Raw genomic sequence first — 12257 nt, 5'->3', positions numbered from 1 at the left:
GGTGGGGTGTGTTGCTTGGTGTCTTCGGCGGCATGCTTCAGTGATATAGCACTATGAAAAGGGCGAAAGTTCCACTATACAAGAAGACACAGCATGAATATACCGCAGTCTCCCGAAACACGGACCTCGCACAACATACACGCAACACACCGCATACATGGGAGGCCGTCCTTACATGACCATAGCTGTTAATAGGACGTTAATTAATCAAACAAACAAACAAACAAATTGACATAGCACGCAAAGCAGTTTCGAAACGGCGACTGTGACTATAGTCCAAAGGCGATTTCACGGTTGATTTTTTTTTTTTTTTTTTTTTTTTTTTGCATGATCACAATTTCGATGGAAATGCGATCAATATATTTTTACACTTAAGTTAAAATAAATGTTAATGCAAAATTGAGATATCTAACTTAAGACAAATTCTTTTTTGTATTATCCAAGGACGTATATGTATAAATCCTTGGTATTATCATAGTGCAACTATCTTCTCAACTTAAGTTAGAAAAGCGTATTTTGCATTATCACGTTATTAACTTAAGATAAAAAATCTCACATAATCAAAGTTAAAAAAAAAATCTTTTTAACTTAAGCTAAATAACTTTTTAATTTAAGCTATTATGTATTAAATATCAAAACGGCTTGTCATAAATGAAAACGTTTTATGATCTGCGTGCACCTGCAGGGCCGTTTTCGATTATGCGGTTTTTTTTCGGTTGGACCTAGTTGTTCCTTTATTAATTTAAGACGGACCTGGTGATTTTATATCGTTTTCAGACGAGCCTTGACAAAGCCCTCACAGGGCTGTATCAAAAACTGCAGGTCCGTCAGGATTTATACTTGAAATGTCGAACCGGCTGTTCCTAAACGAAAACGGCCCTGCAGGCCTTTCTCAATCGGAATACCTCACCCACTTCTTCGAACATATAGGCCTAAGCATATCTGTTAAAATGGAGACAACTCGAAGACAGAGCGATCATGTTAGTTTTCTATTCTATCTAAGCAGAAATAAGAATTGTTTTGCATTTCATCTGTATTTGAGTTTTTTTTATTATCATTTTTATTTCATATTGTAATTAAGAAATGATTTTTTTCTATATGTACGAAACTGCGGTAGGCTAGATATTCTTTGCCAGCTTAATCAGCCCGACGTTTGATTCTCTCGTACTTTTCGCCAAGTAATAAAAAGTGTGTCATTGATCCAGACTAAAAGATTTCTTATGTTGACATCACATCGAGAGGTTTGTTTTCGGTTTGTCAGCAAAAACGCGTAAACCGAACACAGCATTATGATTATGGAGACGCGAATATGTATTTACAATCAGTAGATACTGAAAGCATTGAAAATGTTAAAATTCCTGGCTGATAGACAGTCCGGCGTGGATCCGTTGGTCCTGAGGAGAGCCGAAACGACTCGCCGGTCATACGCTCTCGATTTGAGTAAGCGACGCGATTTTGAGGTTGTTCATTTGGGTGGCATCAACTCTCTTGACATCGATCCAGTAGAGGCAAGATAGTGAGTAGTTTTGTATTGTGACCGAACAAATAGAAGCCTATGAAGAGTGCAACTATACAAAATACATATATATATGTAAATACAGGTTTAAATTTATAACCTCTGAATTTCATGCAGCCATGTGTCTAGCAATAAGTAATTTATGAACACAGGCAAAACAATTGCCTTTATGTCCATATCTTGAATATTGATTGGAATTAATAACTTCAGTTTGGATTCTTCTACATAGATGATTCTTGTTCAATTAAACCGTGTGGGAAATGTTTTACATTTGATATATGCATTTAGACATAGTACATATATCAATCCAAATTCATCAAATTTATCCTCGCACGGAAACATCACTCTTGGAGAAACGCACAATTTTTCTATCTCAGGGTGGAGCCCAAACTCTGTAAATGTACTTTTCCATTATGATTTCTTCTTTCCATTTTGTGTCCACATTTTTTCTACAAGATTACTGTATATTTTTCATTGAATTAAAAATAATTCGAAATAACTCAACAGGAATAGTTTAATTTACTTCAGTTTGGTATCTATCTGGTATCTATCAAAGGCAGAATTGTTATTAAAAATGTATGGCAATCTGTACTGTCATATTTGGCATCAGTTTTCGTGACATCACTGCTGACCGTGCTGTGCGCTTATAATTATGAGAACACCTGGAGTATATCTTTTGACCAGCATATTTATACTAACTATGCATTCTCTATCTATATTGTACTCACACATGTGTTATATGGTTAGCTCTACCAAGCCTTCAGCCGCATAGAGAACTGCATTTGCTCTTACCAGTCATCATGTAAAGTGCTGTACATGTATACACATATATGGGACAAAGAAGTAATTTCAACCATGTGGACAAAAAAATTTCAAATTTTCAAGCCGATCTACCCCTTTATCATGCATACAAAACGAAAACGATAACATAGTATGGTACGGTGTATGCAAAGGAGCTATATATATATATAGAATATATATGATGTATTTTTATATATGTTTGTGTTATGATTGTATTGTATAATAATGTGATTATAATATACAGTCATCTTTACATTTACACTGTGTGTCACATACAATTGTTTTATTAAAAAACGGATGCAGATGCCAATGCTATTATAAGCCCTAATGATAATTATTATTAACATTATCAATCTATATATGTATTGCTTTAACTTGAAGATACAATGTACAGTATATGATAAATTAATAATATATGTTTTTTTTTTCATTTGAACAGCTTGAACTTAGATCATAATATATTTAATAGATTTTTTATTTTGTTACAGCTTGTTATCAGGAAGTTCTGATGGGTCTGTTGCTGTTCATGATCTTGAGAATTTCACTGGAAATGTTAAATATACTTCCAAATCGGTGAGCTTTGCCGGGAGGGGTAGTCGTCATCGACACAAGCACACAGTGGAGACAGTCATTTGGTATCCATTGGACACAGGGATGTTCATATCCAGTGGAACGGACAAGCTTCTCAAAGTTTGGGACACAAATACACTAGTGGTAAGTTCAGATTAGAAAGAGAAAATCCAGCAGGATTGCAAGAGTTATCTCTCTTTGTACAGTATGAAATATATAGAATTGATTAAAAACAAGAAGCTAGGTGGGCTATGGGATGGAAGCTTAAAGGGACAATTCAGTGAGGCTAATTCGTTACATAACCACGAAGCAAAATATGACATAAATGTATTGTTCCACATTCCTTATGAAACATAATACATGAAATAGTGACAAAGTCCACAACATTATTAATTATTTTGATTAATACTATTGAAATTCCAATTCGTTGATCAATACGATTAAGCAGGTACAACATGTACACAGTACCCTTACCCGAGTCAAACGAATAAACGTTAAACAAATGCAATACATAAACACTGAGGAGTTGATGAAAATATTTTTAGACAAGAACATGCATCTAATAATGTTAACACAACTGTAACAGCGTTTTGAGTAGTTCTAGACAAAAAATTCTTTACTACACAGGCAAGGGTAAGGGTTCGGCATACAAGGCTATGTGTAATGGCGATTGAACATTTCACATACATTTGATTACAGTGGGCTTTTCTGACATATCACAGTTAAACCAACTAATCTAATTTCCATTAGAACTGGTTTGTTTCCGAAATATGTGCAAGTTTTAATGTGTTCTTAGACCGAATTGTCCCTTTAACTCTTTGATTGGACAAAATATGGAAATTAAACAATAGTATGATGATATTGTTTAGCAATTTTAATTGTTCTGTTGAAAGCCATTTTATGATTTGTGAGCTTGTGTTAGTGCAAGGTAGCCAGGTCTAGTACAGGCGAACAGTTTTAACAATACTTTTGCTTCCAACAAATTAAAAAGGGTTTTATGCAGAGATTGCTATGCTCAGAGAAAAGGCAAAGAAAATATTGAACTTAATCTAATATGTTTCTATATTTTTCTATGGTCCGTTTTCCTTCCGCTTTTAGTATGTACTGTCATCCCGCATTTTAGTATGTTCAGTGTCCCGTTAATAATATATCTGATTATTAATGTTACACGATGGTGATCTAAATTAAATAAGAAATATAAAAGTAATGTCTCGAACATGGTATACTACTACAGATATATTTGTTCCATCTGTAAATAGAACCAGATTTAAAGGTAGGTTTCGCCCAACCAAATAAATATTTTTTTTGTAAAATCCGATAAATGGAAGAAAAGATGAAAAAACATATCAAAAATAACTCAATTTAATTTCTTTATACGTTTGAGATTGAACAAATGTGTCTTGAATACAAATTTGAAGGAAATCCTTGATTTATTACGGTGTCCGTCAGACAAAATAGTATGCAAATGTAGCTGCGATGGATTGTGTAGTCGAAGTTTTGCGCATGCGCATTGTTACGCACTAAACGTAAACAAAATGGCTGAACGAAAGTGTGTGAAATAAAAAAAAATATATCTGAATCGGCAACAAAGTGGAGGAAATTATAATGGAATCGGTAGCACCCTAGGATATTTATAGGAAATTAAATTCAGAGATGGCATGTAGCGATAGAAGAAACAGAAGCCAAATCTCAAGCAGAACATGCCTGGATCTGTTGGGACTCGTGTAACGGCGTTGCATGTGGTGAGTTAAATTTCAACACATATGCCTGCGCACATACAGCCGCAAACTAACTACATGTTTGTTTGGTGTACTAAGCTAGCGAGCGTATGTAAGTAACATGTGAAGTGTTTTAGCATATATTATATGAATAAACAGTCCATCGTACTTCGATTTGTTCTTGTTTTTTTTTGTTTTTCAACTAAACATGCCGTGATAAACTGTCACTGCCATCTGACTTTTGTTGCACGCTTCCGTTTGTTGCTGCGGCCTCGTTTTGGGAAAAAATACGTCATGTTCTATGTAACGCTTGACTTCGCACTAATTTTAGAGGAGTATTTTCCTGGTCAAGCTAGGCAACTGACCACCCATATTGTTCGCTGTATGCATTGAAAATGATCTGAAGATTATATCTATGTACAGGATAAATTTCAATTTGGTAGTCTTTATATTTCATTGGGCGAAACCTACCTTTAATTAAAATGCCGGATTAATTTCTAGAAAATCCTTATTCAGAATACTTTTACCACGAATACTTGTTCTACACCGAAATCTAATTAACGGATGCAAGGGCACATGTGACCATGCTTTATCAGGAAGATGGCGTCCGAATCGGGACAGATTAAGTCTCTTTCCGTAATTCGTTTTAATATTATTTCAACAGGCAGTGCTTGTAACACACCGAACATCCATCCGATTCAAGCGTTCTTGCTACATGGCTATCCTGCAAGATGGCATGATTTGCATCCGATTCTAACTGCTACGCCTCAAGCGGCGTAGCAATAAGTGAGAAGGATTTGTCACTGTCTCTTTACACTACTAAACACCTCGCGAGACACCTAAGAACCTGGAATAAAAGGACGTAAAATTTAGAAGAAATATCATAAATTGTCATTAAAAAAATATATCTCATGAAATGACAGCCCACTTCAGAAAGTAAGATGGTGAACCCTCGCACCAACAAGCTACATCAAAGGTTGTGCTTGTAACGTATTTGTCCAAAACCCTGAGTGACTTATCCTTCTCATCTACATTCTTGGTAAAAAAAACCTCAAAGCTTATATAAATTCCTTTCCAATACATTTCAGTTTCAGTTAATATAATTTGTGTTTTACTTACAAAATTGTATCAGGACCAAGTTTCACAAACAGTCCTTTATAACTCGAACACAGATATGGGCCAAAGATATTTTTAAAAGTGCCCTAATAAAGATCCAGATTTGATTTTAGATCATTTGTGTTTTAATTATAGTTATTAAATGATATCAAATTGCATTAGAAGAAAAGAATTATGTTTTCATTTATATAAAAAATTCTTTTCTTATGTATACATGTAATGCAAGATGTAAGGGCTTGTATTTCAAGTCTGTATTACTGTAGCCATTTGACTTCAGCTGGGAAGTGCTATCCATCTGAAATAGTATTTCTCATCTTCATACTAGACAATGCAAATGTGTTTATTTTTTGTTGAAGCCAGCAGATGAATTTGAGTTCAGTGGTATAATCTACTGTCATGCGATGTCCTCAGTTGCCACAAAGCACTGTCTCATCTCTGTGGCCTGTCAGAGCTCCACGCTGAAGCTGGTAGACCTAAAGTCAGGATCAGCCACACACACCCTTAAAGGTCATAAAACTACTGCTGTTTTCTGCACCAAGTGGTCAACAAGGGATGAATTCCTACTGGCATCAGGAGGGTGAGAATATTAGCTGGGAAACACTGGTTATTGTAGCTCTAGAGTTTGATAGGAAAGAACACCTAAAAGTGTTAAAGTATTATTAATTATATTTAAGATATCAGGGTTAAAACGTTTGAGTTCAGTTGAAAAAGTGTTAAAGAAGTTCTGCTTTGTACCAATTGCAATTATATCCTTTTTTGGATTAATTTCCATCTTAAAGAAATCCTTGGATAATCAAAATGTTCCAAACTTGTGACCATAGAAACTTTTACACTTTGTACAGATGATATTTTATATGGTTCAAAATATTTATTTAATTTAATTCCTTATTTTTTTTTATAGAGTATTACATACAGCTAAAGACTAAATTAAATGACAACTTGATCTAAAAGAAAGAATTGAAGACCTTAGATTAAGTGATTGATATTAAATCTTTTGTGAACATTTAAATATTTTTAAGTACATGTAATTTATTTACCTACCAAAATATTTATGTTTCTAGTCAGGACAATCAAGTGTTACTATGGGACATAAGGAGTGCCAAGGGAGCGCTTAAATCCCTGGACCAGTATAATGGCAAGACTGCTGAAAACCACTATACAGGTACAATATAGGGCAAATCTACTCAAAATCATTATACAGGTACAATTTAAGAGCAGATCTACTCAAAACCACTATACAGTTACAATATAAGGGTAAATCTACTCAAAACCACTATACATTTACAATATAATGGCAAATCTACTCAAAACCATTATACAAGTCCAATATCAGGGCAAATCTAGAGATCTACTCAAAACCACTATATGCAGGAACAATATAAGGGCAAATCAAGAGATCTACTCAAAACCACAATACAGGTACAACATAGAGCAAATCTACTCAAAACCACTATACAGGTACAATATAAAGGTAAATCTACTCAAAACCATTCTACAGGTTCAATATAAGGTACATCTACTCAAAACCACTATACAGGTACAATATAAGGTTAAATCTAGAGATCTACTAGGGAAAACACATTTTTGAACATTATTTGGTCATTTGTTATAGGAAATGAGTCGAATGTTGTCAGAATTATCAGTATGAGATGGCCATTGAATCATTTTAACAAATTTTCCATAACTTACCCCCAGGGGTCTTAGGAGCGAGGTCAAAAGGGCTCAAATAGGCTAAAACATCAAAAATCTTCTTCTGAAATTCCGGAAAAACACATTTATGAACATTATTTTCATAGGAAATGAGTCAAACTTGGTTAGAATTATAAACTTGAGATCAGGTTTGATGGGAGCAAATACTCTTCATAGATTAAAAGGTCAAATTTATATAATCACTGACCAACTTCAAGGGCCAGTATATAGTGTTTATATGTCTTTGTTTCATTCTATATCTAAACTCATGTGACCGTTAAGGCCCATGGGCCTCTTGTTTTATTTCAGCTAAAACTGCACACAGTGGATGCGTCAACGGAATGACCTTCACCTCAGATGGCCTTCACCTTGTCACCTTTGGGACAGACGATCGTATTCGACTATGGAATGTGGCCTCCGGGAAGAATACAATGGTCAACTATGGTAAAGTTAATAACGAATGGAAAAAGAACATTGATATTGGGATTACCCAAGGATGTAGTCCTGACGTATTATTTGTACCGAACGGTACCAATATAGAAATGCTGGACATTTACAGAGGCAGCCAGATTGATATTTTACGCGGTCATTACATGCGTGTGAACTGTTGTATTTCCCACCCTCACTATCAGGAACTGTACTCTGGTGGTAGTGACAGAAACATTTTAGTGTGGACCCCAGATACTGAATCTGCTTATGAGGACCATCTTAAGGAAAAACATGATGCAGAAAAAGAGCAAGTGGCAAGGATAGCTGGTGTTGTAGCTCGGTCAGTATCTGCCACAGCTGATACATGGAGCAGTGACGAAGATAGCTGACAGGTGTACACCGTGTGTTACAAACACATACTATTCCATTATATTTATATCAAATTCCACAAGTCATTTTCATTTTGTTTATCAGCTTTTCAGAAACGATAATTATGTGTTCATTAAAGTTAAACATGATATGTTAAAACTTTAAAAAAAAACTTGTAGTGCAATTGTGTGAAATATTTGGTCTGATTCATAAGGTGACAGAAATTAGTTTTAAATTCTTTTGAAATTATTGATTCAGATTATGGATGAAGCAGTTTTTAAAGTCTTCATAAAAAGATGTTACAAAATACAAAGTGCCATGATCTGAAAGTTTCAGTGTGATATACATTTACATGTTGTAATGTTTTCCTACAAAATCATAATGTGAAATTTAAGACATGGAACAACTCACGAAAGTATCGTTGGATTCATTTCTGTTTTGTTAAAAAAAATTATGCATTTAATTGCATACCCGTCCCTTGTCAAATGCTGTATAGGTTTGCAATAAAGAGTATTGCTTTCAACACCTAAATATTGAGCCCAATATTAGTGGGGGGGGGGGGAGGGGAGTGGTAACTCCTACAGTCCAGTATGACATTTTACCAGATCACATTCACGTTTAATCTTATCATACCGGGTATTATGAATCATTCAGAACTATTCCAATAAAACATCTACTCCAAATACTGCCAAATATTTCACTTTTATTCATGGATAGTTTTGTTTTGTATTGCTTAATCATACCTGTAACTTATCATAAAAAAAAAAATCTTGGGTATTTAAAGACTGATAAATTTTTGTACAAATTTATGTATTGCCAAAAAAGCCCAAGGTTTAATTGTAATTGTTGTCTTTATTTGTGTAAGATCATACATGTATAAGTAACTTCCAAACCAGATATATACATGTAAATGTTTTATTTTGCTGGAATCTTCAAAAGGAAGGAGCATTGTTCATATTTTATGGACAGAGAATATAAAGTAGAATTGGATTTGCTATTTAAATATGTGCATGTGGATCATGCTAATTTGCATATGCCATACACATATGTCACTAGAACATGTTTTGTACATGTACGTTAACTCTTATTCTTGTTTGAATTCGAATTTTCAAAATGGATGGTAAACCTTAAATGGATGGCATTGGATGGCAAACCTTAAATGGATGGTAAACCTTAAATGGATGATAAACCTTAAACGGATGGTAAACTTTAAATGGATGATAAACCTTAAATGGATGGTAAACCTTAAATGGATGATAAACCTTAAATGGATGATAAATGGATGGTAAACCTTACATGGATGGTAAACCTTAAATGAATGATAAACCTTAAATGGATGATAAATGGATGATAAACCTTACATGGATGGTAAACCTTAAATGAATGGTAAACCTTAAATGGATGATAAACCTTAAACGGATGGTAAACCTTAAATGGATGATAAACCTTAAATGGATGATAAATGGATGGTAAACCTTACATGGATGATAAACCTTAAATGGATGATAAACCTAAATGGATGATAAACCTTAAACGGATGGTAAACCTTAAATGGATGATAAACCTTAAACGGATGGTAAACCTTAAATGGATGGTAAACCTTAAATGGATGGTAAACCTTAAATGGATGGTAAACCTTAAATGGATGGTAAACCTTAAATGGATGGTAAACCTTAAATGGATGGTAAACCTTAAATGGATGATAAACCTTAAATGGATGATAAATGGATGGTAAACCTTAAATGGATGGTAAACCTTAAATGGATGGTAAACCTTAAATGGATGGTAAACCTTAAATGGATGGTAAACCTTAAATGGATGGTAAACCTTAAATGGATGGTAAACCTTAAATGGATGGTAAACCTTAAATGGATGGTAAACCTTAAATGGATGGTAAACCTCAAATGGATGATAAATGGATGGTAAACCTTAAATGGATGGTAAACCTTAAATGGATGATAAACCTTAAATGGATGATAAATGGATGGTAAACCTTAAATGGATGGTAAACCTTAAATGAATAGTAAACCTTAAATGGATAGTAAACCTTAAATGGATGGTAAACCTTAAATGGATGGTAAATGGATGGTAAACCTTAAATGGATGATAAATCTTAAATGGATGGTAAACCTTAAATGGATAGTAAACCTTAAATGGATGGTAAACCTTAAATGGATGGTAAACCTTAAATGGATGGTAAACCTTAAATGGATGGTAAACCTTAAATGGATGATAAATCTTAACCTTTCACATTAGTCATGACTGATAAATATAAGTTCTTGCTGCAGTAGTTCCCATATGTATAATGCCACCTTTTATCTACTGCTAATTTTGTGTGATAAAGTGGGAATGGCATTATACACAGTAGGTTGTTACCACAATCAAGTGATATATTGTCTACGCCTTTATATAATAGCTGTGTCATACATAAAACCAATGTTACAAATGGGGCATATTTGTCTATAATTTATTTTCATGATACAAGTTTAACTTGATCAAGGTTATCAATGTCTATTGAATGTAATGTACATGTAGTTGAAAAAAATGTAATATAGCTATGTAACAGCTGACATTTTTCACATATTTCTGTTTTTGTCCCTTTATATTTAAAGATGCTCCACCGCCAAAAAATGGGAATTTTTCTCTATCAAAAACAGTAGTATTTTTCTTCAGTAACACAAGTTACTTAATTTACACTATTACCACCATTGCAAAGTTTGAGGTTCTTATTTTACTTCAAGATAAAAATATTAAAAATAATTAATTGTGTCCTGAAAATAATCCATAGCACTATGGCCTATATTGATTTAAGTACTGATTGTGACTGCACAAAAAGCAAAATAAATTATATTAAATATGTATTTTTGTGTTAATCAGACATATATATACACGATTAAACATTAATTTTTGTTCAAATAATGAATACCTTTTATGTTCTGTCGGCAGAGGAGCATCTTTAAAGACGGAAAGGCATTTCATTGTTTTTGTTTTTGTGTTGATCTCTACAGACATTTATCTCTCGATCACAAACCAGCAGATATGCTATTTCTGAAGCAGCTTAGCATGGTTCGCTTTAAAACCATACAATTTGTATTTGTGTAAAAGAGTGGTTATGATAAAATAATTATCCTGTCTATAAAGACCAGTCAAGGGACAGAGGATGGTCTTTATAGCAAGGTGGACTTTATACACAGATTAAATTAGGTTGATATTGGTCATTTGGGATCCTAGAAAACTGGTCTCATCAAGCAGATGGTAACTAAAGCAGGATTTGCTGTACTTTCAATTCATATTTACGGGTTTTCTTTTTTATGGACGACTTTCGAACATATAGAATGTGTCTATATGATAGGCACAGTGGTCTAGTGTTTAACTTTCCACCAATTAATGCATTCCCCCTGCACTATTAGGAAAAGGAAGAATAAAGATTGAATTATATAAAATAAGTTATGTATGTATAGGCTATTAAACACAAAATCGTGATCAGTTTATCAATTAAAATCTTCACAGACAGGAGTGATAGATGTGTCTAAGACACTTTAAATTATTATGCTGTCTGGTTGTTTTTTCGAAAATCTCATCAGTCTATAGTGATTTCATAATAAAATCTGTCAAATACATACAGCTTTTGTTCTTCTTTTGTACACTTACCATAAATTCTAAATAGTAAAAGTGTCCACTCAAATGTATCTCATTTCAGAAGGAAGGATTTATATTCAGGTAGACATCATAGATCTTAAAAAATTGTTGACAGTTATTCGATATTTCTGAACAGTTTCCTTTTTTACCTCTAGCTATTTATGAACAGAATTTTTTTTATTATTTTATCAATTTTTTGTGAACCTGCAGTATCCTAAGTATAACTAGTGCTGTGCCGAAGATAAAGCACAGACACTTAGGAGGGTAAAAGGACAAATACAATTAACATTACACAAAATTACAGTTCTCCTCTCTGTTGATTCGGGAAAATAAATATTGGGCTCTTTCTCATAAACTTTATGATGAAAATTCATGTTGGAGTATCATGGGTTGAAATAGGTACTGTGCTA

General features: G+C 33.6%; 1 protein-coding gene across 1 annotated transcript; it reads left to right on the top strand.

Annotated features, from left to right (window-relative positions):
- The first annotated feature begins 1195 nt into the window (after positions 1–1195).
- On the top strand, positions 1196–11826 carry LOC138325598 (DNA excision repair protein ERCC-8-like). Its single transcript, XM_069271370.1, has 5 exons — positions 1196–1516; positions 2806–3031; positions 6078–6298; positions 6783–6883; positions 7720–11826. Exons 1-5 carry the CDS (start codon positions 1347–1349, stop codon positions 8226–8228), a joined length of 1227 nt encoding a protein of 408 aa, XP_069127471.1. The 5' UTR covers positions 1196–1346; the 3' UTR covers positions 8229–11826.
- Positions 11827–12257: the final 431 nt, after the last annotated feature.

Source organism: Argopecten irradians, chromosome 6 (genome assembly GCF_041381155.1).
Source record: "Argopecten irradians isolate NY chromosome 6, Ai_NY, whole genome shotgun sequence".
Taxonomy (NCBI): domain Eukaryota; kingdom Metazoa; phylum Mollusca; class Bivalvia; order Pectinida; family Pectinidae; genus Argopecten; species Argopecten irradians.
The sequence above is the reverse complement of the archived record's forward strand: the minus strand, read 5'-3'. Positions and strand labels throughout refer to the sequence as shown.

What these genes read in the sequence shown, in the direction of transcription:
- LOC138325598 (XM_069271370.1), top strand. Translation starts at nt 1,347, where the DNA reads ATGTTAAAATTCCTGGCTGATAGACAGTCCGGCGTGGATCCGTTGGTC. An exon ending in GATCCAGTAGAGGCAAGATA is followed by an intron (nt 1,517 to 2,805) that starts GTGAGTAGTTTT and finishes ATTTTGTTACAG; the next exon opens with CTTGTTATCAGGAAGTTCTG. An exon ending in TTCCTACTGGCATCAGGAGG is followed by an intron (nt 6,299 to 6,782) that starts GTGAGAATATTA and finishes TTATGTTTCTAG; the next exon opens with TCAGGACAATCAAGTGTTAC.